We start from the raw sequence: 26,271 nt of genomic DNA, 5'->3' as shown, positions 1-26,271 counted from the left end.
AAACACAAGGAAGAAAGTGCTGACTACTAGATCACGGGTTTTCCACATGGAATTGACAGTGATGAAATACACGAAGATGATCTTGTTGAGGCCAAAGTCCTCCCTCTAGTGGCAGTCCTTCCATGATCTATCTTTCCACCAGCTCAGGAGCCCCTAAGTTACTTACCCCCTCGAGGCCGCTTGGGTTTCCTGCCGGTCTGACACAACCCGATTGTCCTCGCATAGTTTTTATCTTGTGTGGGGGAAAAAGTCAACAATGGGAACGCGCGATGATGAATACGATTACTTATTCAAAGGTATGGTGTTTTCATGTTTAAGTAAGCCAGTGTATTTGGTGCTAAGTCATGGCTAGTAAGCTATTGGTACCGTTAACTAGCAATCCAGCTGGCTAACAGTAACGTTACCTGAGCCTAAAAGAGGAAGTCTTTGAAAGCAGTTATTTCTCGTCATTAACTTGGGTTAGCTGGTTAGCTAGAAATGGGAAGCAGATGAGAGATGGCCATTGCCGGCCAAATTATTTCAACATGAATCTGTTTCTAATATGTTATTTGTGTAGCTTTTGCACTGTTGACAAGTAATGCTTTAACGTTTGCGGATATGTGTAGCTTGTCAGCTAGCGTACTGCCATATCGTCGCTAGCTTGCTGGCTAATGTTAAATAAATAAAGTCGATCCACCCGCTAGGTTTACCAGTTAACGTTAGCCAGATCATGGGCAACCAAGTTAACTAAGCTAAGCGTCTACCTTAAAATCTAAATTCGCTGACCTAGTACAACCGAATGAGAGAAGACTATTGATAATATAGTAGAATAATTTAGCTGGGCCCCTGTGTTGTGACAACCAGATAGATAGACGGGCTGGTTCAGCTAGCTTTAGTTAGCCTTAAGCTAACCTCGGTCCGCTAGTTGGCATTCCTTTAGCCACTGGTCAGATCACAAAGGTAATGTTACCCTTCCTGGGTAGCCATCGTCTAACGTTGCCACAAATCGCACAAACCCACACGGGTGGGTAACGCCATTTGTAATAGCTGCTAATATTTCCTATTTCATGTTTTCTGTCGCTGAGGCTGATGTAGTGATCATGGTGACACGAGTCCCTTATTTTGTCCGACATATGAAGTTGTTTTAACTGGGAGTAGCAGCTAGTTCTAACGTCAATTAGTTGTGCTTGCGACAGGTGTGTTCTGTCTGCAATCTGATTAATTTAATGTTACCCTGTCAGTCCTCTAGTTAGCCAGCTAACATCAGCATAGTCCAACAATGCGTACATCATTAACAAGCATGTCATTCCCTTACCAGTATTAGAGCCAGTCAGATAAAACAAACACATTTTCAAATAGAATCCTCACGGTAGTTGTTATGAACTATATGTTATGTGTCGAGGAAGATCTTGTCCAAGTTGTCTTAAGTGATCTCATCCATTAGATCTTTGCATTAGATCAGACAGTAGGTGGCACATCGGTGGTATTAGTACTGTAACGGTATCGGTGATTTTGGATTACACACTGCTGGTTGACATTTTACTTTGAATGACAGCTGTCCGGTATGAATTTAGTGACCTTTACAGTGACCTTTGTCACTAAATGATATCAACACTAGTAATATTTAAGGGTGAAAATGCATAGCTACAAGATACAGCAATACAGTTTGGGGTCATTCCGTGGGAAATCACCCAATTTCAGCACAATTTGGCAGGTGACCCTCTGAAAAAATCAGAAAAAAATCACAGGTGTTTGTAGACCAAATCCATGCATAGATCTTAAATAGTATATCTGTATAACTAATCGTTGCGAAACTACAGCCCTTTGAAACTTCAAGTCATTTTAAGCATTGTGGTGAACAATCCTTTTTATTCAACTTCCAACATTATTGGCTCTTTTGGTATTTCACACACATTAGTGAAACTATGTGAATAGAAGTACATTTTCCTGTTGAATTAAAAAATCCAATCGGATCAGACGTATCTTGTGTACTTTCCCCTCTGGAAAGCTCTGAAAATGGCTATAAATTCATAATGTGAAAAGACATTATCACCTTTGAGGGCTTCTCATTCAAAAAGTATGTGACACAAATTCATCAGATTTTTTTCCTACTCATGTATGTATTGTAAGGTCCTGTCCATGCATTAACTTTGGTTGTTATAATTTTCATATTTTCAGAGCATTTTTTTAAAATTGGGCTTGATTTTCAAAAAGCCTGTTTTCATCTTCTCATTTCACCACGTGGACAGTTAACAGGATTTTTTTTTAAATTTTACCATATATCATTCTGTATGTGAGGATCATCTGCCCAAAAGTTGGGCTTGTTGCTGAGTTTCTTCATTGAGATAAGATTTTTTTTAAATATTGTCTATAAATCCACTGAATTTGTACTGGATCTGCAGTACCACTTTGCACCACATGTGGTGCACTTTTAATACAATGGAAGTCAATGGAGTCACTTATTTGCTGCACATATCCAATCTAAACACACAGTTTATGGTTCATAGTTGAATTGCTTTAAATAATTATTGCAACATGAAGAACATACTGCTCATACATAAATCTTATTTAGAGAAAATAAACTGATCAAGTAAATTACACATAACACTGACTGGTCATACATGCAGCAAGAGGATTTATAATTACCATCTTTGTAACAAGTTTTCTACACCAGCTCCAACCTATCAGTGCCTATATTCAAGAAACAATGGGTTTCTAAAATTCAGTTCATCAAGGTATTTCACTTGATGAAGATGACCATGTGTGTTTCCATCACAAGTATTCATAACAAGGTTTGAGGACTCGTGGATCCAAGAGGCATTCGTAAAAAGATGATAACTCGTTAGTATTGATTTTTCTGCATCTGACAATGCACTGAATTTGAGAAACCCCTTTTTACTTGAATATGTTCCTTTGTGACATTCATTTTCCAACTTCTTTCCCAGATCACATGGAGACAAAGCACTGATCTCCATCTTGATGCTCTTTGTCTGTGTATCACAGAGGACTGCATCCCATACATATGACAATAGATATAGACTTTGCCTAACCAGCTGGCTAGTAATTATTAAAGTGCTCACATAGGCACTGATAGGTTGAAGCTGGTGTAGAAAACCCGTTACAAAGATGGTAATTATGCTAAATCCTCTTGTATGATGCATGTATGATGACCAGTCAGTCTTACTCTATGTGTGTATAATTTACTTGATCAGTTTATTTTCTCTAGATAAGATTTACGTATGAGTAGTAGTATGTTGTTAATTTTGCAATAATTATTTGGAGAAATTCAACTATGAACCATAAACTGTGTGTTTAGATTGGATATGTGCAGCAAACAAGTGACTCTCTTACTCTTCCATTGACTTCCATTGTATTAAAAGAGCACCACATGTGGTGCAAAGTGGTACTGCAGATAAAGTACAAATTCAGTGGATTTATAGACAATATTTGTAAAAAATCTTATCTCAATGAAGAAACTCAGCAACAAGCCCAGATTTTGGGCAGATGATCCTCACATACAGAATGATATATGTTAAAAATTTAAAAAATCCTGTTAACTGTCCACGTGGTGAAATGAGAAGATGAAAACGGGCTTTTTGAAAATCAAGCCCAATTTAATAAAAATGCTCTGACAATATGATAATGTTAACAACCAAAGTTAATGCATGGACATGACCTTATAATCCATACATGAGTGGGAAAAAAATCTGATGAATTTGTGTCACACACTTTTTGAATGAGAAGCTCTCAAAGGTGGTGAAGTTTTTTCACATAAAGAATTTATAGCCATTTTCAGAGCTTTGCAGAGGGGGGATTACACAAGATACACCTGATTTGATTGGATTGTTTAATTCAACAGGAAAATGTACTTCTATTAACATAGTTTCACTAATGTGTGTGAAATACCAAAAGAGCCAATAATGTTGGAAGTTGAACAAAAAGGATTGTTCACCATGATGCTTAAAATGACTTGAAACTTCAAAGGGCTGTAGTTTTGGAACCATTAGTGATACAGATATACTATTTAAGATTTATGCATAGGTTTGGTCTACAAACACCTGTGATTTTTTTCAGATTTTTTGGGAGAGGGTGACCTGCCAGCCACTGGGTGATTTGACACGGAATGACCCTTTGGCATTTCAATGACACATGTTTGACAGTTGTTTTTTTTTAATTATTATTATAATTGTTATTATTATTATTATTATTATTATTATTATTATTATTTTTAATGAAACCTTTGCCCTGATCTCAACAACACTTTTATGGCTCACAACAATGTGAAATGCATCTCCATTCTCAGGGTACCCGCGGAGTCTTAAAAGTATTAAAAAGTATTAAATTTCATTTTCCTAAATTAAGGCCTTAAAAAGTATTGAATTTCACCTCAAAGTCTGGAATTTTTTCACGGAGGTCTTAATTTTTCAAATGATCAGTAGATTTAGTCTAATATCCTCACGTAGCGTAAATCACAAGGATTAAAGTTCTCCGTCGTACGACGGATTTCCGTCAATTTGAAATTAGAATTAGAAATGTCATATTTGAGATCGATGCAGATCCGGCGAGAAAAAAAATAGGAGGGGTCTATCACCTTTTCTTTTCCTTTTTTTAAGGCAACTACAAATATTAGGTCCGATGAATGAATGTGTGTGATGGTAAATGTTTAAAGACCTAGGCCTAATAGTGTTCTTGAGAACTTTCTGTGTCTCAGAGATCGCTCAAGAAGATACGTCAGCCATGAGTTTCGCTTTGTTTATGTTGTAGCCTACACGCTTGTCTCATTGGCCTGGGGCGGTTGTTTAAAAAAAAAGAACACCTAAAAGTTGGATTATAGTGACACAATTGAGACAGCTGATGAGGTTGCCCAATCCGTTTTTTTTTGATAGGCCTATGCTATTGTGAGCTCTATGTGCGAATTCGGAGGCTGTGTTCTTTCCATGCATCAATGTAGACAATTTCTTACTATCGCGAACTCTTGTCAGGGGAGGTCATTCATTTTGGGTGTCACCTATGACTATGAACAGATAGCCTGCTATGCCACCCGATGTACTATTATTGTTACAGTTTTTAATCAATGCAACTAACATTATGTGTAAAGCGACGCAATATAAACCGTAGCCTATGCCTCCCGTCTGTTATGACATGTACAACAATGTTTTTCACAATTTGCGACGGAAGGTTTTGACTGAGCGTGTTAACAGTTCGCGACATTATTATTTTATGTTGAGTAAGGGGGTCAGTCGTGTTTATGGCGCACAGACAGCCTTGTAGCCTGCTTAGGCCTCACTTTTAACGACAGTAGTAGCGTATGTTGACAAAAAATAACCATGCAATTAAAATAGTCAACTTAAAACTTTGCTATTATTAATGTATAGCACAAAACCATAACCAGTAGGCCTACCAGAACCTCGCATATTAGCGTCATGATTTGTGTACGTTTATCTATGGCTGATCGTTTTTGCGCTAAGTAGGCTACGCATGTTCTTTCATAGCGCAATACGACCTGTCCCTCACCATATCGCAACCTCTTGTCAACCTTATACAATCTGTTGCTGAAGACAAAAGCGCCCTCTCCAGATTGTCGTTATCAGATGCGCTGACCACCTGCATGAGCACACACAGTATTGCTGCTCATTGGAAAACTGAGTTGTCTGTAAAACTCAAAATTACCATGTTTTCATTAAATGCGGATGAGGCAACAAATGGAAATATGAACAATATCTAGACTGTTCTGATTCGTTACTTTGATGAGGAAATGTGAAGTCTTGCAAACTTGATTTTATAGATTTTACTTGGTGTTGAATTGCATATTAACAAGAAAAAAAAATCTCCCCTTTAAATACTTTTGGCCTGAAGTAATTAAATAAGAGTGTAAGTTAAAGCTACAATATTGCTGCAGTGGAATAGAACAGCAATGGCTAATCAGCAATGGTCAGGGATGGTATTGAAATATTGTTTTGTTCATCAGGAAAACTCAATCGCAATCAAGAACACTCTCAATTTGTTTATTCACATGGCGGCCATTGGCGGCTAAAACGAGGCTACAGGGTACACAAACCATAGGATTGTTATGTTCTATGCATTCATAGGTGGCATTAATTATATAGTAACTTAAGAGTACCCTGTAGCCTCGTTTTGGTCTTTATTTGGTGCTTTACTTTGCTGTTTGCATCTTTTTGTACATTAAAAACCAATAAGTCGCGACCGCAAAAGGGTTGCTATCTCTATAGGTAGATATGAACAACGTATGACTTATGGCCTGAAAAAAGTTTTTTTTTTTCACTTTAATCCCAATCAACTAGGTTCTATTCCGTGTGAATTTGTCCATGAAGCAGGACGTTCAGTCACGTTACTACCGCAACAAATCTTTGCGTTGCCACTGCACTGCTGTCATGTTCATGTTGGCATGTGCAAACACTTGTAAACAGTAATTATTTGCAGGGATGGATTACTGCACGGGCCTACCGGGCCCAGGCCCAGGGGGTCAGGGGGCCCTGAAGCCCAAGCCTTTGCATGGAATCATTGCCTCAATATCAACAAATCAGGATGTAGGCTATGAATCTGATTGAATTTAGTATTGGCCATCCCCAAAATGCACCAGAATACTGGAAATCACATCAAACAAATTAAAACATTTCTGGGGGAGGACCCCCAAAACCCCCTCCCACATATACGACAATTAGTGGGGGGCCCTTAATACATCTGGGGCCAGGGGACCGAAAATTCATAATCCGCCCATGATTATTTGAGGTTTAATCTTACCTTTAATATTATTTATTCTATCCGAATGGGTGCGATGCAGGTATTAAATTTCATCTGAAGTGGTATTAAAAAGGTCTTAAAAAGTCTTAAATTTAGGTCTGACAATTCTGGGGGTACCCTGATTCTGCAATGAGTAGTTCAGATTATCTATTTCCTCATAAGCATTGAAGCCTAGAAGTCAGTGCGTGTTTATGGGCCCTAGAATGTTGTACATGGTACATGGTACAGGTTTACCTCTGTCAACATAGCCAAAGGGAACACTTATAGGCCAAGGCGACAGTAAGGGCAAATATCAAAAATGCTAAATAAAACCAAGATGTATATGTGTAACCTTGTAAAATATGTGGATTTGGATATATGGGCAATACAAAATGCTTTTTACCACGAGAAGCTACTGTTGCTACTGTTCTGAATCCCCTTGCTAGCTGTTGCACTGGGGAAGTTACAATGAATAAGTCATTAGAAATTAGTTACTTGATGTAGGGTAATAGTAGGCCAAGATGTCATCACCTCAGTTTTCTGTGCAGTGTGAAACCGCTTAATAATGATCAATAACAACTGCCAGTTAGATTAATTTGACTTTCATTAGAGTATGGTACACAGCCTTGAAACAATTAAATACTTTTGTGGAGTAATCTGAGAAGGAGAACTAGGCTAGGGAACTGTGTACATTTCCTCTTGTTGTTTAGCAAGACATTGACACAAGTAAAGGTGGTTGCTTTAATATCCACATATTGAAGGTTTTCAAATTTGCAATCTTCCTGCATTGCATCTTGACTGGATGGAATAGGCTATATAAGTAAGTATAAGTATATATACTCTTTTGATCTCGTGAGGGAAATTTGGTCTCTGCATTTATCCCAATCCGTAAATAAGTGAAACACACACAGCACACAGTGTACACACAGTGAGGTGAAGCACACACTAATCCCGGCGCAGTGAGCTGCCTGCATCAACAGCGGCGCTCGGGGAGCAGTGAGGGGTTAGATGCCTTGCTCAAGGGCACTTCAGCCGTGCCTACTGGTCAGGGTTCGAACCGGCAACCCTCCGGTTACTGGTCCGAAGTGCTAACCAGTAGGCCACGGCTGCCCCAATGTATAATCAGTAATAGTTACAATTGTTAATAATAAACTGAATCGTAAACTTGCCTATGTCCTGCCTTATATATCATCACAAAGAAGAAAATCAGGATTTTCAAAGGGTGGGACTGAATGGGAGTGGAGGGGACAGGGAAGAATCGTGCAAGGAACCACATTTAAAGAGCAATTGGCAGGTTGATTTCAAAACTGAATTTATACTTATACGTCTTATCTGAAAATGTCTTTTTAAAAATGTATATGTACGAATTAGGCCTAATATGAGTCACAAAACCTACGGACAGTAATTCAGAAGAAAGTGTACCCATTTTAAGCAGGCTCCTAAATATGCCTCTCCTGCCCACAAACGAGTCATATACTATGAGAAGGTAAACGTCTTAAATTGGCACTTGAGCTCTGCTGACATTGTGTGTGTAGATACTAGTCTGAGCAAACTGGCTACATCTCAAAGCTCTATTTGCATACGGCCTTTCTCCTCGGTCCTTAGTCCTCCAGGTCGTGCCCCGAAAATCATTCAAAGCTCAACGTCATCGAGAATATCTCTTTTTTTGTAATTGCAACCGGAGGAGACAAGGCTGAGGAGGGAGGTGGAAGGCCCGATACGCGAGGAAACATGAGCATCCTATGTGGAACCGTTTTCAGTCGGAATAGTGAGATCATTGGTCCAAGATGTCAAGGTGAAAAGTTCCCTCCCATGTCTATCAACCCTCAGTTTCCGACAACTTCGTAGGGATTTATTAGCAACAATAAATTAGTAGATAGACCAAGAAAATATCTTTATATGCTGGAATTGTCATGAACTACCATGCAAACTTTAAAAAAAGGTTTGTGCCTGTTAAAGCATTATACTTAAATAAGTATTCATTCTTGTCTAGAGAACTATCAAACATTACCTAATTATCAGGGTCAATAAGTGGGAATAGTCCATGATTAATACAATATTTTTAGGCTTTGTTATCAGTTCATATTCTCTGCAATTTGCGTGTCTGTCTATTCTAACCTAAGAGGTGATGCGCCTCGTCATCAGTAATTGACGTCTCTTAAAAGTGATGTGTGAGTGAGCAGGACCTCTCATCTTTCATATCTGTCTCTCCTTCATTCCTCCATCCTCCTATCATTCCTTCCTTGTTTCCTTTACAAAAATAATTGGAAGGAGGAGTTAGGACAAGAGGGAGGGAGGAATGAAGGGAGGGAGGGAGGATGGACAGAAAGACAAATGATCGGCACCCAATGTGTTTGCGCTGGTTGCACTAATTCCAGCCTGTCAGGACATCATGTCCATCTTTTTCCTAACAAGAAAAGCAAGGGTTTTCGTGATTGGGTGTGTTTTATGCAGGTAGCCTAAATAGAGGGGACTTCACCGTCTCATCTGTCACAAAACGTTTACACAGACATTAATGTTCCAAGTATTGACCGTATTCAGAATAATACAATATTGTGAATATGGTGTTTACATGAGTTGTTGATAAAATGTTCCATTCATATTCCATTTATATGTCACACAGCATATTCTGACTTTATCAAAGTTCATAACGTTCCTTCGGTGAATGTTTCCATTGTGTGCGTTCAGATACCTGGAAGTATTGTTACATTGTGTTTGTTGCATATTTGCGCTGACATTGCCAGTGTTATTCCATTTTGTAAATATAATAATAATAATAATAATAAGCTTTATTTGTATAGCACCTTTCATACACAGAATGCAGCTCAAAGTGCTTTACATTTGAAGCATGTAACAAAATAATAGTCAGTCAGTCATTATCAATCACATTTCTTCATTGCTGGGGCCGTTTATGATCCACTCAGCAACATATCAAAAATATAGAAAATGACATGTCATAAGACTGGCAGCCTTAACCCTCTTACCCCCCACAAGCACGCCATATGGCAACTGTGGCAAGGAAAAACTCCCATATTCCAGGAAGAAACCTTGAGCAGAACCTGACTTAATAGGGGGAGCCCATCTGCTTCTGGCTGGCTGCGCCCTCCAATAGCAGCAGATGTAGAATAATCTGAAAAAGTAGTCTACAGGATAAGACGAGTTAACTAAAAGCTTTCCTGTACAGGTATGTTTTCAGATCTTTTTTAAAAATATTTACTGAACTCGCCTGCTTGATGTACAGAGGCAGGGTGTTCCATAGTTTGGGGGCATAATGGATAAAAGCAGCTTCTCCACTTTGTTTGTGGAGCACTTTGGGTACGATTAAAAGATTAGAATTGGATGATCTAAGTTTCCTTTGTGGTTGATAAGATATTAAAAGCTCAGAGATATATGAAGGTGCTGTGCCATTCAGAGCTTTGTAAGTAATTAACATAACCTTAAAATCAATTCTATAGGAAATAGGGAGCCAGTGCAGTTCAGCCAACACAGGGGTGATGTGTTCTCTCTTCTTAGTCTTAGTTAAAAGTCTAGCCGCAGAGTTCTGTATGAGTGCCAATTTCTTTAGATGTTTTTTGGGAAGACCAGTGAAAAGTGCATTGCAGTAGTCTAACCTGCTAGTGATAAAGGCGTGAATTAGTTTTTCTGCATCTTGTTGAGTTAAAAAGGGCCGCACTTTGGCAATGTTTCTCAAGTGGAAATAGGCTGTTTGAGTAACTTTACTGATATGGGGCTTAAAACTTAACTCTGCATCTAAGATGACACCGAGGCTTGTTACTTTTGGTTTGACCTGGTGTGCCAAGTTCCCCAGATTACTAAGAACAATATCTCGCTTTAGTTTTGGTCCCACCAAAAGTACCTCTGTTTTGTCATCATTTAGTTTCAGAAAATTTTTGCTCATCCACTGATTAATGGAGGTTAGGCATGCAGTGAGGGAGCAAAGGCCATCTGGGTTAGTTGGCTCCACAGAAATATACAATTGGGTATCATCTGCGTAGCTATGGAAGTTTACATTATGCTGACTTATGACATTTCCCAATGGAAGCATATATAGGGAAAATAGCAGGGGACCAAGGCAGCTCCCCTGGGCCACACCAAAAGGCAAGTCATGTTTTTCAGATACATGATCTCCTAGACTGATATAAAAATCTCTGCCAGTAATGTAGGTTTGAAACCAGTTTAGAGCATTATCAGAGAGACCCACCCACTTCGCAAGGCGGTGAATTAGGATGCTATGATCAATGGTGTCAAATGCCGCACTCAAATCCAGAAGAATAAGGATTGAGACTTTGTTTGAGTCAGTAGCCAGTCTGAGATCATTGACTATTTTTACTAGAGCCGTTTCTGTGCTGTGATTTGATCTAAAACCTGATTGGAATTTTTCAAGGATACTGTTTTCGTTGAGGAAGGTATTTAACTGATTACAAACAACTTTTTCAAGTACTTTGCTCAGGAACGGTAGATTTGATATAGGCCTGTAGTTGCTCAGATTGGTATGGTCAAGATTTGACTTTTTAAGTAAAGGTTTCACAACAGCGGTTTTAAAAGCAGTTGGAAATATACCTGTTTCTAATGAGGTATTTATTACCTTGAGAATAAAGGGAGCTAAGCTATCATATAGTTTTTTGAGGAATCTAGTAGGGATTGGATCTAAAACACATGTTGAGGAGCCGGTTTGAGTTATAATTTTACCAAGCTCAGATTGAGTAATAGTGCTAAAGGACCTTAATTTTGGGGGGCTGTTTTTGGGTGTACTATCAAACATATTACTTGTATTACCAATAGCCTCCCTTATAGAAATTACTTTGTTTTCGAAGAAGTCTGCAAATTCTTCGCATCTTAGAGAGGATGCCTGACTGAGTGTATCAAAAGGTGTTTGATGCAATAGCCTATCAATGGTAGAGAACAACACCCTAGAGTTTCCACTGTTTTCAGCAATTACCTTAGAGAAGTGGTTCCTTCTCTCATTCCGAATAGCTCTATTATAATTTGCTATTTTTTCTTTTAGAATGGCACGGTGAACCTGTAACTTAGTTTTTCTCCATGTTCTCTCAGCTTTTCTACATGATCTTTTTAGATCATGGATATTTTCGTTCATCCAAGGTGTCAGTTTGCTACAGGGCCTTTTTTTAGTCTTTAAGGGTGCCACTCTATCAAGCATAGCGCCTAATTCATGATTGAGAGCCTCTACCATTTGATCAATGGGATGATGTAAAATATCTAAATTTATGGAGTCTATAAGAGCTATGAACTGCTGTTCTGCTCTAATGTCCAAGAGTCGCGATTTGATTGCAATTTCGGGATGAATTTTTGGAGTATGTAGTACTATATTAAAAGATACACAATAATGATCAGACATATTTATATCATTTACTGATAAGTCTGTGACTTCTATCCCTCTAGAAATGACTAGATCGAGGGTGTTGCCAAGGTTGTGGGTGGGTCCTGTAACATGCTGCTTTAGCTCTAAACTGTCCAACACATTAAGGAACTTACTGGCTTTAGCATCAGTTGTCTTATTGACATGAATATTAAAGTCGCCATTTACAATTATCCGATCATAGCTAGTGATGATGAGCGACATAAGTTCAGAAAACTGGTCGAGAAAGCCAGCCCATAGTTTAGGAGGGCGGTATAAGGTTAATAGAAGTACAGCTGGGTCAGCCTTCAGAGTGAGGGCAATGTACTCAAAGGAAGCGTTGTGTTGTTAGAAATGTGTTGTTAGAACGTGAGTGTTTGTTTATCGGCCGCGGTATGAACGTAAATGCGTTTCATTTAATTGGCTCTATGCAGGACTCCATTTTGAGTTTGCTTCCTACTGGGCAATCAACTTCCTGTTTACACTGTACCCAGTAGGCTATGACAGAAAATTACTAGCCTGACTGAAGATTACTGGCCTGTCAGTTTTAATATAGTAGGCTTTTTCTAATTGAACAACATAGCTAAAGTTATCTAACCAGTTCAGTAACATCAGTTGCTTGATTAAGGTTAAGAACATTTTAAACCCTTTTCCTGTTTGCTGGAGGGAGTGGCACACAACGTTTTCACAAAGTCGGTCTACATTACCATGAGACAAGGTCCTGAAGACAATGACTATAGAAAAAAGCCACATTTGCCAATGTTTTATTGTAAGCAGGAAGTTGATATGCCAGTACAAGCAAATCCAAAATGGGGTGGAGGCATAGAGCCTATTGTAATTAGGCTCGCGGTTATGTTATGCCTTGCTAGTTCGCTAGTGTAGGCTACTGTTTTGACCCTTGCACTTGTAGTTAACATGGCAGCAGCTGCCTAAGCTATACCGCCACTTATGGTTATGGGATTGATTATGGGATTTGGCAGACACTTTTGTCCAAAGTGTCCAATAGGCAAAAGTGAGATATTTAATGACTTATGTCATTAATAAGCTGTCTAACATGTGTTTCTTTCTTCCTCACCCCAAAAGTGTAGCCTACCTTCTTCATTCCCAACATCTTTTCTGTAGCTGCATAGCTCCGCTCATAAACTTTTCCGCCAGAAAGTCGTGACAGAAGAAATATGGGCCGTCAAACAGTTTGATGTTATTTGTCATATTGCCCAATAGTCGAGAAATATTGTTAATATTCCAATAGGACTTTAAATAAAGGCAATCTACATGGATGCTTGATCACTGAGTCACTCACCAAAACTACCTCTTTCCTACCTCTGCCAAAACTCTTTCCTCTGCCTGTCATACCTTCCCCTGTTCTCTCCCTGGCCCCTGTCTCACCTAGGTGGCTCATAATTATAGGGCTGTGGCCTGTCACAGGTGTTTTTTCATTGTTTATAATCTCCTCTGAGTCTGTCAGGATCCATACACCATTCATTGAAATTGACCTGTTTGCCTTCCATTACCTCACGTCCGGTTAGTGATTTATAGATGTGGAAGTTATTTTCTCACAATTTTCTTACAATATGTTGTTTCTGGCGTAGTTATAATATTTTTCTGTCTGTGAATCTAGTTCCTTCACCGTTTAGCTACACTATTTTTAAAGGCACTATTTTTTTCCTGGTTCAACGCCAGTGTCTTGTCATTTGTACACATACACAATTATCATCAGTCATCATTCAGGTCAAACATTTCCTGTACAGTCATGTGCTTTCAAAATATTTGCCTACTTGTGGCATTGAACGTCAATGCTGTTGAGGGAAAAGCTTATATCTGAAATTTTTTGTGGCACATTTTGTTTGTCAAATCAATTATCTTCACCTACGTGTTTCCTTTTATTTTGGTGGCAGTGGTGCTGATTGGGGACTCTGGTGTTGGAAAGAGTAACCTGCTGTCTCGCTTTACTCGGAATGAGTTCAACCTGGAGAGCAAAAGCACCATCGGAGTGGAGTTTGCCACACGCAGCATTCAGGTGGACAGTAAGACGATAAAGGCTCAGATCTGGGACACAGCTGGACAGGAGCGCTACAGAGCCATCACGTCAGCGTAAGTAGGAGGGTCACTGAAACACAGGAGAGGTCAGGGTTGGTCCTTGATTGATTCTCTCACCATTTTAAGGTTAAAGAGAGTAAATAGATTAGTTATTCCATGTTGGGTTGTCAATGTCTTTCGGTTGATGTTTTGACAGGCAGTAGATTGGTATAATGGGCATTCATTCACATAATTTTTTGGCAGACAATTTATTCAAAGTAACTTACAAATGAGGAACAGAATCCAAGCTACAGTATATAGAAGACCTGTTGAGAGTAAAGAGAAAGTACTTAAGGTTTTCAGTTTGAGCAAAGAGGAAGCTAGAGGTGTTTCAAAAGAAAGTGGTTTCGGAGTGTCTTCAAGCTGTATGCATTATGTATCTTTCTGAAATTATGCTTGACCTTTTTCCTGCATTCCCTCACATCCTGTATTCATTTTTTTTTTTACCGAACAGGTATTATCGGGGTGCCGTTGGCGCTTTGCTGGTGTATGACATCGCCAAGCACCTGACCTATGAGAATGTGGAGCGCTGGCTGAAGGAGCTGAGGGACCATGCCGACAACAACATCGTCATCATGCTGGTGGGCAACAAGAGTGACCTGCGCCATCTGAGGGCCGTGCCCACTGATGAGGCCCGGGCCTTTGCAGGTGAACACACCGCACTCTGACGACCACATGTTTCACTTGTCTCTGATGTCTCAATTTAAGCCTCCATTTTTAATTGATTTTTTTTTTTGCTTGTCTCCAGAGAAAAACACCCTTTCCTTCATTGAAACGTCAGCCCTAGACTCAACAAATGTGGAGGAGGCTTTCAAGAACATCCTAACAGGTATGTTCTGCACCTTAAGTGTTAGTAGTGTAACATGAACAAACAATGATGTAATTCAAGGCAGTCATCAAATTAATTCTTGATTGATACATTAGTTTGGTAAGGTTGAAGTTTTAGGTTTCTCATATTTTCTCTGTGGTAGACTGAATTAAAGAGTCTGAGCATAGACTCAGTGGTTAAACTGAATTAGGCTTTAGTACAGTGCCATTTATGTAGAGCTAAACTTAATTCTTGTTCTAGCTTAAAGCATACACGTTTCATACCGTGAACCCCAACTGCTCACAGGACCAGACTCTCAACAACTAATTAATAAACGTGCAAGATTGTATACAATTAGGAGGGGGTGTCATTGTCATACAACAAGCATGCAGAACACATCTAATTCATTAAGCCTCTAATACCAGACCAGAGTGTAAGAGTATCAGGAATCAAGATGAGTCTCACCAATTACTGCAGGCCCAAGCACTTTGAAATGACTTGCATAATTCACATCTGCAGTTTACTAAGTATGGTTATTGCCCTCTACTGCCTTTATTAAAGTCTATCTAGTTCTGAGAAAGGGAGGTTTATCTCATGGATTCAGACCATGAAACAGAAATAAAATATTATAATTAGTGGTGTATTGCTTGTCGTAAACCATTTTTCAGCCACATACTACCACCAGTAAAACCATATACCTGAGTGTGAAGTGCACCTCACAGTTAATTATTTGTTCCACCTAGAATTATTCTAGTAAGGAAATTGTTTAGTTGTTTTATTTGTTCAACCTAGAATTCTTCCAGTAAGGAATTGGGTTGTAAAATTGGTGAACTTTGGCATGTTGTCATTTGGACAAGGATGCATGCCAATAAAAGGACAGGGGGGGGGGGGACAAACTAGAGCACAATCAACTCCTTGCACATCTGATTTATTTTTTTTCTCCTTCTAGAAATCTACCGGATTGTGTCACAGAAGCAGATTGCGGATCGGTCTGCACATGATGAATCTCCAGGCAACAACGTGGTTGACATCAGTGTGCCCCCCACCACTGATGGGCAGAAAGGAAACAAACTACAGTGCTGTCAGAACCTGTGACCCCCTCCCCCCCTCCACACACACACACACACACACACACACACGCTGTTGTGCACGCACACACACGACACGCATACAAACGGCCTTCACCTTTCACCTTTCACCTCTTCTTACACTCGTCATCTCCGCTTTGCCCCTGTGTATTTTGTTGCTGCTGTCTCTCTTTTGACCTCTTTGTCATTTACACGGAATTCTAGAACGTCGCCGACGAGTATCAATTTCTAGATAACATTCCTTCTGTGTGCTTTTTTCTCTCTCTCGTCCTTGTAGTATTTTTTCCTCTTTTCTCTGCTATGCTAGAGCTCAGAGCTCTGTCTTTAGCAGTTAGTTGGTTTATGGCCACTGATCATGTGACCCGCTCCTGCTGATGGAATGGTGAGAGATCAGTCTGACCAGAGCTTTTACCCCCTCTGGGTGTTTCCTTGGAATCCCTGTACAAATGTGTGGTGAACAATAAGCAAATGTCTTTGTAATGGAGTCAATTTGACTGGCAAGTGGTTCCATGGAAATGCTGGTGAATGAATTTGTAAGGCCTAGATTGTAGAGAAACCAAGAGGGCTGCAGTCATTTTGTTTGTTTTTGTTTGTTTGTTTTGGTATAATTTCTCTCCTTGGAAAGGCAACATTTCAAAACAGCACATGTGTTTTTTGTGTCAGACATTGTGTTAGTACTGGGAGTATTGGGAGGGGTTACTGTTGGTTTCCTGTGTTTTAGTCCATGGTCATTGATTGAAAGTACAGACTAGCTGCCTGGGAAGCCAGCGTGTAAACAACTCCACTGTCAATCATAAAAATAAAAAAAACATTACCCGTCAACCTACTAATTGTAATTTACAGAAAGAGAGAACTCTAACCAGTACATGGCAATACAAGTGGTAGTGTTGATAAACCTGTTTACGGAGTTGTACCTCCTCGTTGGCCACAAATGAGTCTCTAACTTAAGAAGAAATGTTGCATTGATGGTTGGTTTGAAAATGCCTTATGTTTCCCCATACTGTCATGAACATGCCTTCTTAAAGTGTGGGTATATGTAACTCTTATGCATCATTATACATCACTCAATTCTGTTTGTTTGCCTTTTATCAAGTAATGTTGAAATAAAAATAAACCAAATCTGTGTCAAACAGTGGCAAATATGTTTTTTTTAAACTACGTTAATTTAGGTGTAAGTGAATTGAAACATGGTAAAAGATCACTGAACTTCAGCGAATTACCATGTAAGAGGTCTGTCACATAGTGAGATGTTGAGTAAGTTGACCAAAAGCGAACATAGAAACATTTGTTTTCATCAGTCACTTATGATTGTCATTGGGTTAAATTTTATTTTACAATGTTTCCTGTCTTTCAACATCAATTTGTTTGATTGATTGTGTGATTCCACCCTGTGGTTTGGTTCCTGTTTTAGGAAAGGAACTTATATTTACAATTTTAAGTTGGCTTACAATATATGGTTTTCCTACACTTCATTAATATTTCTACATGGCCTTTGCTGTTTTGTCTGGTACATGTGCATTTGATTTGCTCATGATCAGGTCAATATCTCCTCATGACTACATTACACTATTCACTGATATTCTGCTCTAAGTATGGCCTTGATCAGTCATCAGTCCGTTCTGTGCAATACTTTAGACTACAAAATGATGTGATCCAATGTGTATCTTCGTTCATACCCTTGAAGAGTGACTAAAATTGTTCCACAGACTGACAATGCCAGACTAGAAAAAAAGGTACAAGATGAAAAAAACAAGTTAAATATTGCATTCTCACAGTTCTTTCTTGCATCAGGATAACCACATCTGACCAAACTCTTCATGCATAAATGTAGGCAACTTGAATACCAGCTATCTCTGATTTACATTATTTCGTTGCCAGCCCCAAGTAGCTCACAACATTAGTTAGCAACTGTGAACCAGTAACGTTACTAGTTGTGTTAAATCTGGGTGCAGGTGCTGTTTTGGAGTATATGAGATCAGCTTGTTAAAAGTTGCATAGAGAATTATTATACGATTTCACTGATGTAATTCGGTTACATCATTAAAAACGAAATGAATTTGCAACTTAACATAATAATTTCCAAAATCATTCTCATGAACGACCTCTAGTGGGTATACACCCGCACGTAGCATTACAAGGGCCAGAGGGTCTTTCTGACTACTCCGAAAGTCTATGGGAGGGTGGATTGTTGGGGGTTCCGCTTCTTCTGCAGATACAGCTGAGAGAAACGGATTTGCGATGATAGCAAGTCGTTAAGGAAAACCAAATAGCCTTAGTTTGTCATTTTAGTAACGTCTTTATTAACGTCTAAGGCATATGAAAATCATGGTGAGAGAAGAAGATACTATGTGAGTATTCTTCGGTTTGTCCAAACAAATATCTTTCGTTTTCAACCATGTTAAAAGCCCAGCGACAGAGCTTGAGAGCTAGGCAGCTATCGCTAGCTAAATTGCAGGACATTTTAACGCGACTAGATTACCAGCTAGCCAGTTAGCTAAGATATTTAATTTAAGGCTGGTTTTATGTTGGTTTTGCTATCAGTGTACGGAACTGACTATTGCTTAGATTAATATATTCACGTTAGCTGGTTGGTCTCTCAAACTGTCATGTTGGTGATAAGTATTAGGATATGTTCCCTTTAGCAATCATAACGTTACCGAACGGTTTTGTTAACATAAGCCAGCTAAATCAGCTAACAGTCATTGCTAGCTGTGAGGTTAGGCCACAACAAATGCACGGCCTGTTTCCTCAATTCTAATGCTATTGGCTATGGTTGTCAAATAACCTTTCGACCATGATACTAATATAGGGATTTGTTCATCAATGTGGATTTCTAACTAAATATTTTCAGTGACTGCGATCTCTGCACCTTATGTGGGTGTGAACTCGACGTACAGGCATATTGCTATGGGTAATATAAGTGACCAGTTAACGTTAATGTAGCGTTAGCGATCCAATATAGCGTCAGTGAAATACATGTCTTTCCCTTTTCATCTAGCTTAACATAATGTATACCTCATATAACAGTAGGTAGGTACGAGAGCATGATTACAAGCTCAACTGAGCGTAATAACACTAGTGACACAACAGCTTTGCTTAATTTGCTATCTTCAGCCAACTGATAACAACAGCAGCTGTGCATTCCTACACCGCGGTCTTAATTCAATTCAATTTCAATTTATTGTGCTTATATAGCGCCAAAACATTACACATGTATCATGGCGCTTTACAGAATGTAGGCAGTCAGAGAAAAAAAGAACAATAAATTGACAATGGCCAATGCTCCGATGTACGAAATTGAAAGGCCTTTGTGGTGTGCAAGTTTTGATAGATCGTTGATAAACGCTATCTACATTGAGGTTACTTGATTTTAAGATTACTGTGAATGTCAGTTCTAACAGAAGGAAAGATATAAGGTTATGAACCTGGGGTTTATTCTTGGGATGGGTGGTTATTACAAGTGACTTGCTACAGGCGCGTCAAAACAAAGTCAAGTTGGCAGTCACCCAGCATGTCAATTCCTTAGTAGCTTGTTGTGTTTGTAGCAGGGAAGTTAGTAGGACAGTTTCGAAAGTAGTCCATATAAAGCAATTGGCGTTTTTGTGAATAAATTCAATCCAGTCTTGAATGCCATGATGTAGGGGTGCCATGCATATAGCTGCAAGTCTTCATAATCAGCGGACCATTGATTTAAAACGGATTATACTTCAGGTCAGATGCTATATTCAGTCTTATTTTTGGAAGTGTCAACATGAATGTTTGTTATATTTGTCCAAAAAATATGTAATATATGTTTGATTGCTTTTTTGAAGGTTTTTACGTTTTTAGGTTTTTAAAACCCTTACATATGCAGACCTAGAATATTTTTTATGTCTTTTGAGATGCTGTAGTATCTCTGCTAAACAACTGACCCAACTATTCAGTACTGTGACCTTCAAACACATTATAATGGAACTGTTGATATTTCTAATGCTCTCTCCATACAGAGATAGGGCCTAACTGACCTGAGCTGTGGGAGCTGTTGGCTCCCCTCCTTTCCCATTGCTCCCCTTGCCCCGACCCCCTGGACAGCCCAGACATGACCACAGGGGAGTGTTGCCACCTCCCCGGTTCACTCTGTGAATGCACTGGCAATGCTGCCCTGTCAAAAACAGTGGAGGAGTCTGACAACCGTCGTGCGCAGTACGTCACCCAAGTCACAGCCAAAGACGGACGACTGCTGTCAACAGTCATCAAAGCTCTTGGCACTCAGAGGTACTTTCTTTTCATCATTGATTGCCTCTTTTTGTCCCTTTTTGTGCTACCTCCTCATTCACTTGCCTTTAGTTTGTATGCCTGTCAAGTCATTTACTATTCCTAATGGCTATTTGGCTACTGTGTGGTTGGAACTTAAACTACAGCCATAAGTGAAATGAAACTGTGCATCTGATCATTTTTTTTATGACTTTGAATGTGACATGACAATGACTCAACCCTGTGTTGAATCCCCTTGTTCTGCAAAGCTCTTTCTCTTTTAGTGATGGCCCCATCTGCCGGATATGCCATGAAGGGGGCAACGGAGAGGGCCTCCTGTCCCCATGTGACTGTACGGGAACCTTGGGCACGGTTCACAAAAGCTGCCTGGAGAAGTGGCTCTCCTCCTCCAACACCAGCTACTGTGAGCTATGCCACACCGAGTTTACCATTGAGCGCCGACCTCGGCCTCTTACAGAGGTAACAGAGATCAGTGGCTTTATTGCTTCAGTTGTACTTCTCTGTTTTGCTAGTTGGATGTGTGTGACCTGTTAAAAAGTAGAGATGGTAATCAATAGAAGCCCCATCACAAAAAAGTCACAATTCTTCACAATACGACACCATATATCACAACACGAAAGTGGGTGCCACCATGGCAGAGTAATTATTTTTTATCTGGCTTGTTGGATGTTGAGATGTAACATGATCTGTATTATAACATTGCTGTAACAGTTATCATAGAGTATTGATGGGGTTTGGAAATTGGATTTGAATTGGTATGTGGTTGAGTCTGTGGCAACGAGTGCCAGAGTGCTAGTGAAATAGTTTTTGTTTCTTGGAAAATTGGCTAAAAGCAGAACAAATACATAGACTTGCGGTGGTCCCAAAATTACATTCAAAGGTCATATTTGGGAAGTGACTTTGCTGTCCAGAGTTCAGTGCCCGACATGGTGAAAAAAAGTGAATCTTCTTAATACACTGCAACTATATGTTTTGTGCTTCTCCTGGTCACACCATGATAAGTGTTACACCATATTGCTTGTGTCAAACAGTGAAGTTTTAGAATTCTCTCTGTGACCTGTGATGTCTTAGTCCAGTAATGAGACAATCATTTTCAGTTGAAGTTTAGCGTAGGCCATTTACCAATAGACAAACCGGCAACTAAAGCCATTGTTTGTTGGCTTCTAGATCATGTTGTGTTACCTGTTTTAAGGTTGTGTGCATATGAGCACTTGACAGTAAGAGGAACTGTACTGTGAGATTCATTAGTCATTAGTGTAAGTTCTTCCATGACCCAGCCACAAAATGAAACAGATGAATCAGTTCCTATCTTTGGATCCCTGTCTGAGACAGCTGGTAAAGATTATCATTTAGTGTTTAGCACCACAACACGACTGCAATCAACTCCAATCAAGAACACATAATCCCTGAATTTAACATGATGTCACACACAAGTTGTACTCTCTCTGGTTGTCGTTTCTTTTTTATAAATCAGTTAGTCTGGTTAATTCCAACAATGCAATCAAGTCTTTTCTTGCCTCTAAATATACTCACTCATGCCGTTTCTGTGGAAAAACTTGACTGCGCCCATATGTGCCTCCATGATATGTTTCATATGGAACTGAAACTTCACCAGAACATGTCTGTCCCACCAATGTTCAGCTTCTGTTGACATCACTGACTTGACCATTACAGCTCCAGGTTAGCAGTGAGTGGGCTGATATGCTTAACTTTCACCGCCAACATTACACATTTTCCAATTGTTGTTTAGATGTGGTTTGCATTGTGGGATTTCCATCTGAACATGTGAGGTTCTGGGGAATTTTCAAAATACCCATAGGGACTGGCTAGATCAGTGGGGGATCTGTGGGGGAAGTACCATTGTTCTTTACCATTGTTCTTTGTGGAAGTCAGTGTCTAGACCACAGCCATTGTTTGTTTGTTTTGTTATACTTTGTCAAGTTGGGAGGCAACGTTTCAATAACCAAGAGCTTTATGTTCATAAAGATAAATAAAAAAAAACCTATGGGTTTCTCCATGTTATAGCTGTGATCTCCATCTTTTGTAGTGGTTGCGAGACCCTGGGCCGAGGAATGAGAAGCGCACACTGTTCTGCGACATGGTTTGCTTCCTGTTCATAACGCCGCTGGCGGCCATCTCAGGCTGGCTGTGTCTGCGGGGTGCCCAAGACCACCTGCACTTCAACAGCCGCCTGGAGGCTGTGGGCCTCATAGCACTCACCATAGCCCTCTTCACCATCTACGTCCTCTGGACTCTGGTAAGTCCAAGAGTTTTTTTTTTTTTCTAATCCCAAGTCTGCAGTGTTTTAGTTGCCTTCACTTCCCACTGGAGTAACCAAGCCTACCAAGCGTAGGCTTGGTTACTCCAGTGTACTCCAGTTTTCTTGCTATTATTTATTTCTTGATATACATTTATAGAATTTGTCTTGTTTGGTAAAATGTAAAAATATAGTTTCAATCTACTGATTACTGATTTGTTGGTCAAAATGACAACTTATCCAAGAATTAGAACTGGTGTTTCTCAGGGTTTTGGTGGCCAGTGACTCAGGTCCAGCGCACTTAGCAGCTGGGTAGTTGGGGCTTTCAGCAGATATACAGTACGTTTTTATCCGTTTTAGTTCCTGTTGACACATTGAGTCAAAACTGTGGGTCGTGCTTTAGTTCCCCCTTAACAAATGGATACCATTCCAGAGCTTGGTGTAATTTCACAGTGTCAACTTCAAACTTGTTGAGTTGTTTTGGGTGAGTTAAACTAATTAGCAAACCCCTGCTATCCTACTCCTCGTCCCTTTGCAGGTGTCATTCCGTTACCACTGTCAGCTGTACTCTGAATGGAGACGAACCAATCAGAAGGTCCGCCTGCTCATTCCGGATGCCAAGGGAGGGCACTCTACCCAGCATCCCTTGCTCTCCACCAAGCTGTTGAAGAAGACGGCAGACGAAACGATCGTATGAGAGCCAGTCTGAGGGAAGGATAAGAGTGGTGTGTGTTGAGTGTGCTCGGGGTCCTCGACTCACTGAGGTCACAGCTGGAGCCGCAGCACTTGTGGATGCATTTTTTTCTATTTAATCCTTTTTAATCTAAACTTGTGAGCACTTCATTATCCACCTTTTATCCTTTTTTCCCTTTTTTTCCTTTTGTTTTGTTTTGTGTGGAGCCTCTTGCTAGAAAAAAACAATTGTATGTTCACAGGGAAAGAAAAAGATAACAATTGGCAAGTTTGATGCTTGAAATCCTGCATTATCTGTTTTTTCAAAAAGAAAAAGAGAAATATGCTAACGAAAAAAGTAATTCACAAGTAGAAAAAATGTGAAATAAATAGGAGCTGACCGCGTGTTCTCATGTAGAGAGGAGATGCTCAGAACACATTCAGTGGGAACTGACCAAACCCTCCAGAACAGATTTCTCCTTACCCTTGTAGGTTGTTTCTTTAAGTTATTGTCTATTACCAGTGAATATGGTATGCGTTAATGATTCTTGTTCCACTCTGAGGCTTCATAACCACTGAGTATAAAAGAAAAGCTCCAAGCGTTAATCCCTGCTATAGAGCAACTGCTGAGGGGGTTGTGTGTGTGGGTGTGTGTGAGTAAGTAAGTAGGAGTGTGTATAAGTAACTAAGTAGGTGTGTGTGTGTGTGTGTGTGTGTGTGTGTGTGTGTGTGTGTGTTTAAGGTGGTTACAGGAAATCGGTATTCATCCATCCATCTCTGTGGCGGATATGGGAACTTGAATGCTCTCAGCAGTGTTAGTGGTTTGTCAAGATTCCAATCTTTTTCCTAAGCATGTCCCCGGTATGTGTGATTGGGGATGGAGGTAGCAAACGTACAAGAGTGCAATAAAAAATGCTATAAAGAAGGCTTGCCCTTATGATACTGCAACCAACACACACAGCTTTGCATGCATGCACAATTTCTTTGCTTTTAGTATTTTTACTTTTCCTCTGTTTCCACTCAGATTGCTTGGATGGTTGGTTTTGGAGGTCTTTGGAGCCGAGCGCTTAAAAGGATCTCCTACATCTTTTGGTGTAGATGCAGCAAGTGTGCAAGTTGTCACTGAATCTGAGGTTAGCAGAAATAGTAAGATGAAATTGCCAAACATGAGTTCTCTCTTTGGAAGGAATTTACATAAGATCTTTTTTTTTTTTAAAACTCTAATGTGTTAACTTTACAGTACAACTACAAGGAAATCACTGATTTCTCCCTCTTTTCCTTCCATTTCCTTCACTCTTTCTCTCCTGCTTGCACTGTCTTTTGTGTGTGTTGGTTTTTCTACCAAAATATATCTTTGTGCCGATGCATATTAGTTTAGCCAGAGGTGGCGTAGTGTACAGCAGAAGTCCGGTTGGTATACATATGGTTATGTAGCAGTTTCACCCTCTTTGATATGCAGCTTCTCAGACTTTCAAAAGACTGTCCTGACTTGTCATCATCTTCAGTACCAAGAACGAGTTGTTTTGAACTTTCTCAAACCTTGCAACATTGAATGATCGTGTCCTCTCATCGGATAACTACATCAGGTTACTTCTCCTAAAGAAGGATATGCAAAAACACTAGCAATGACCTTAAAGGTGGCCCTTGGTAAAGTCTGCGCAGAAAACATGTCGCTACCACTGGATTTTTATCAAGGAAGTGCCTGGCGCTGCGGGAGAGCGGCAAGTCACAGTTCAGAATGGTCATGAGGACCAACTTGCTATTTGGACCATAGTATTTATGGTGCACCTTCTTCAATTGGGTTCATGCAAAGCCTGCATCAGTGCAATTTCCCAGTCAGTATTTCATTTGTGTGTTTTGTGTTACATGTTTGCTTAATTGAGTGTCCTTTGTGTCTACAGCACAGGTGGAAAAGGTCGACGATCTTGTAGAAACTCTGTAACCCTTTTTTCCATCCATAAATCCATTCCCTCTTGAGGATGTGGTGCTACTCCATGCAAGTTCTCATTTTTTTCGGCCATCCTGCCTTGGCTTAACAGTTGAAAGCTTTTGGTCATTGGGCACAGAGAATAGGGTACCATTTGACGGTTGCAGACAGAGTCCTGAATACAGCTGATGGGCCCCTGTAGGCCAACGTAGGCTAATGTAACCTGGTATCCACCATGGACAAATGAGGAAATGGGTTAAAGCTTTATAAGTGCTGTTGCTATTAGAGGAGACACCATGTGGAGTGAATCATTGTCTGAGCGTCATTCTGGTTTCAGTGCTCAGTCGGCTCTGTTGAGTTGAGCTCAGAGCTGGTTGCTAGCATTGGGGAAAAGTGGTCTGGTTCCTGAAAAGAACCCCTGTATCTGTATGCGTATTTCTCTCTCTGTCTCCCCCTTCTCTCTCCCCCCGTAGTGTCAGTGGTCACTCTAAATGATTCCTCTCATAGGAAACTAAACTTTCGTTGTATGGTTAATGTTGTGCAATAGTTATTCTAGATCTTTGTTTTGTTTTGTTTTGTTTTGTTTGTTTGTTTGTTTGTTTTTGGCATTACAATCACCATCACCAGTATGTTAGACTTTAGGGAGGAAAGACATGAAGAATCTCTGAGCATGGAAAAAAAATAACAAACGTATGTGCAGTGTCGGCCCCGGGGCCTTTAGTAACGCCCTTTCAAAAGAAAAAAGACAACATAAAGGACAAAAAAACTTGTCTCTTGGTGTGCTTCCACCTGAAACGTTGGTTGCCTTTGTACACTTGGGGCCAACTTCTGGAGACTTTGTAACGTAGGATTTAGTAACAGAGTGTGCAATTTTAATAACATTACAATGCAATTCTTACCTGTAACCTTAAAAACACACACGCATATATATACCTATCTATATTAAGAACGTAAGCGAAACCTAGATGTAGACAACATTACTTATGAAGGATCATGAGGAGGACACCCATGCAGGAAGAGAGGGGCGGGGCCAGCCGTGACGAAGGCACTCTGGGGCCTGTGAGTTGCCTGTGCTATGCAACAGCGCTTCTGCAATAGGTAGTGTCCAGGCCG

The 26,271-nt window shown here is 39.9% G+C and overlaps 2 protein-coding genes across 3 annotated transcripts; both read left to right on the top strand.

The window, feature by feature from the left end:
- The first annotated feature begins 127 nt into the window (after nt 1-127).
- LOC143117192 (ras-related protein Rab-11B) lies at nt 128-17,178 on the top strand. The gene is made up of 5 exons (XM_076278754.1): nt 128-296; nt 13,972-14,167; nt 14,607-14,800; nt 14,901-14,981; nt 15,910-17,178. Exons 1-5 carry the CDS (start codon nt 257-259, stop codon nt 16,053-16,055), a joined length of 657 nt encoding a protein of 218 aa, XP_076134869.1. The 5' UTR covers nt 128-256; the 3' UTR covers nt 16,056-17,178.
- Nucleotides 17,179-18,216: 1,038 nt separating this feature from the next.
- On the top strand, nt 18,217-23,551 carry marchf2 (membrane-associated ring finger (C3HC4) 2). Of its 2 annotated transcripts, none has more exons than XM_076278751.1 (5): nt 18,217-18,396; nt 20,035-20,302; nt 20,551-20,761; nt 22,350-22,559; nt 23,098-23,551. In XM_076278751.1, the coding sequence occupies exons 2-5, from the start codon at nt 20,127-20,129 to the stop codon at nt 23,254-23,256; spliced, it is 756 nt and encodes a 251-aa protein (XP_076134866.1). In that variant the 5' UTR covers nt 18,217-18,396; nt 20,035-20,126; the 3' UTR covers nt 23,257-23,551. The 2 variants fall into 2 exon arrangements, with proteins under 2 accessions (XP_076134866.1, XP_076134867.1); XM_076278752.1 differs by lacking the exon at nt 18,217-18,396 and adding an exon at nt 18,792-19,759.
- Nucleotides 23,552-26,271: the final 2,720 nt, after the last annotated feature.

The sequence above is a fragment of the Alosa pseudoharengus genome, unplaced genomic scaffold (assembly GCF_046254945.1).
Source record: "Alosa pseudoharengus isolate Yale_2024_CS ecotype anadromous, Long Island Sound unplaced genomic scaffold, YU_APseudo_1.1 YU_APseudo_1.1_scf_11, whole genome shotgun sequence".
Taxonomy (NCBI): Eukaryota; Metazoa; Chordata; class Actinopteri; order Clupeiformes; family Clupeidae; genus Alosa; species Alosa pseudoharengus.
Note: the sequence above shows the minus strand (reverse complement) of the source record. Positions and strands in the feature narration are given on the sequence as shown.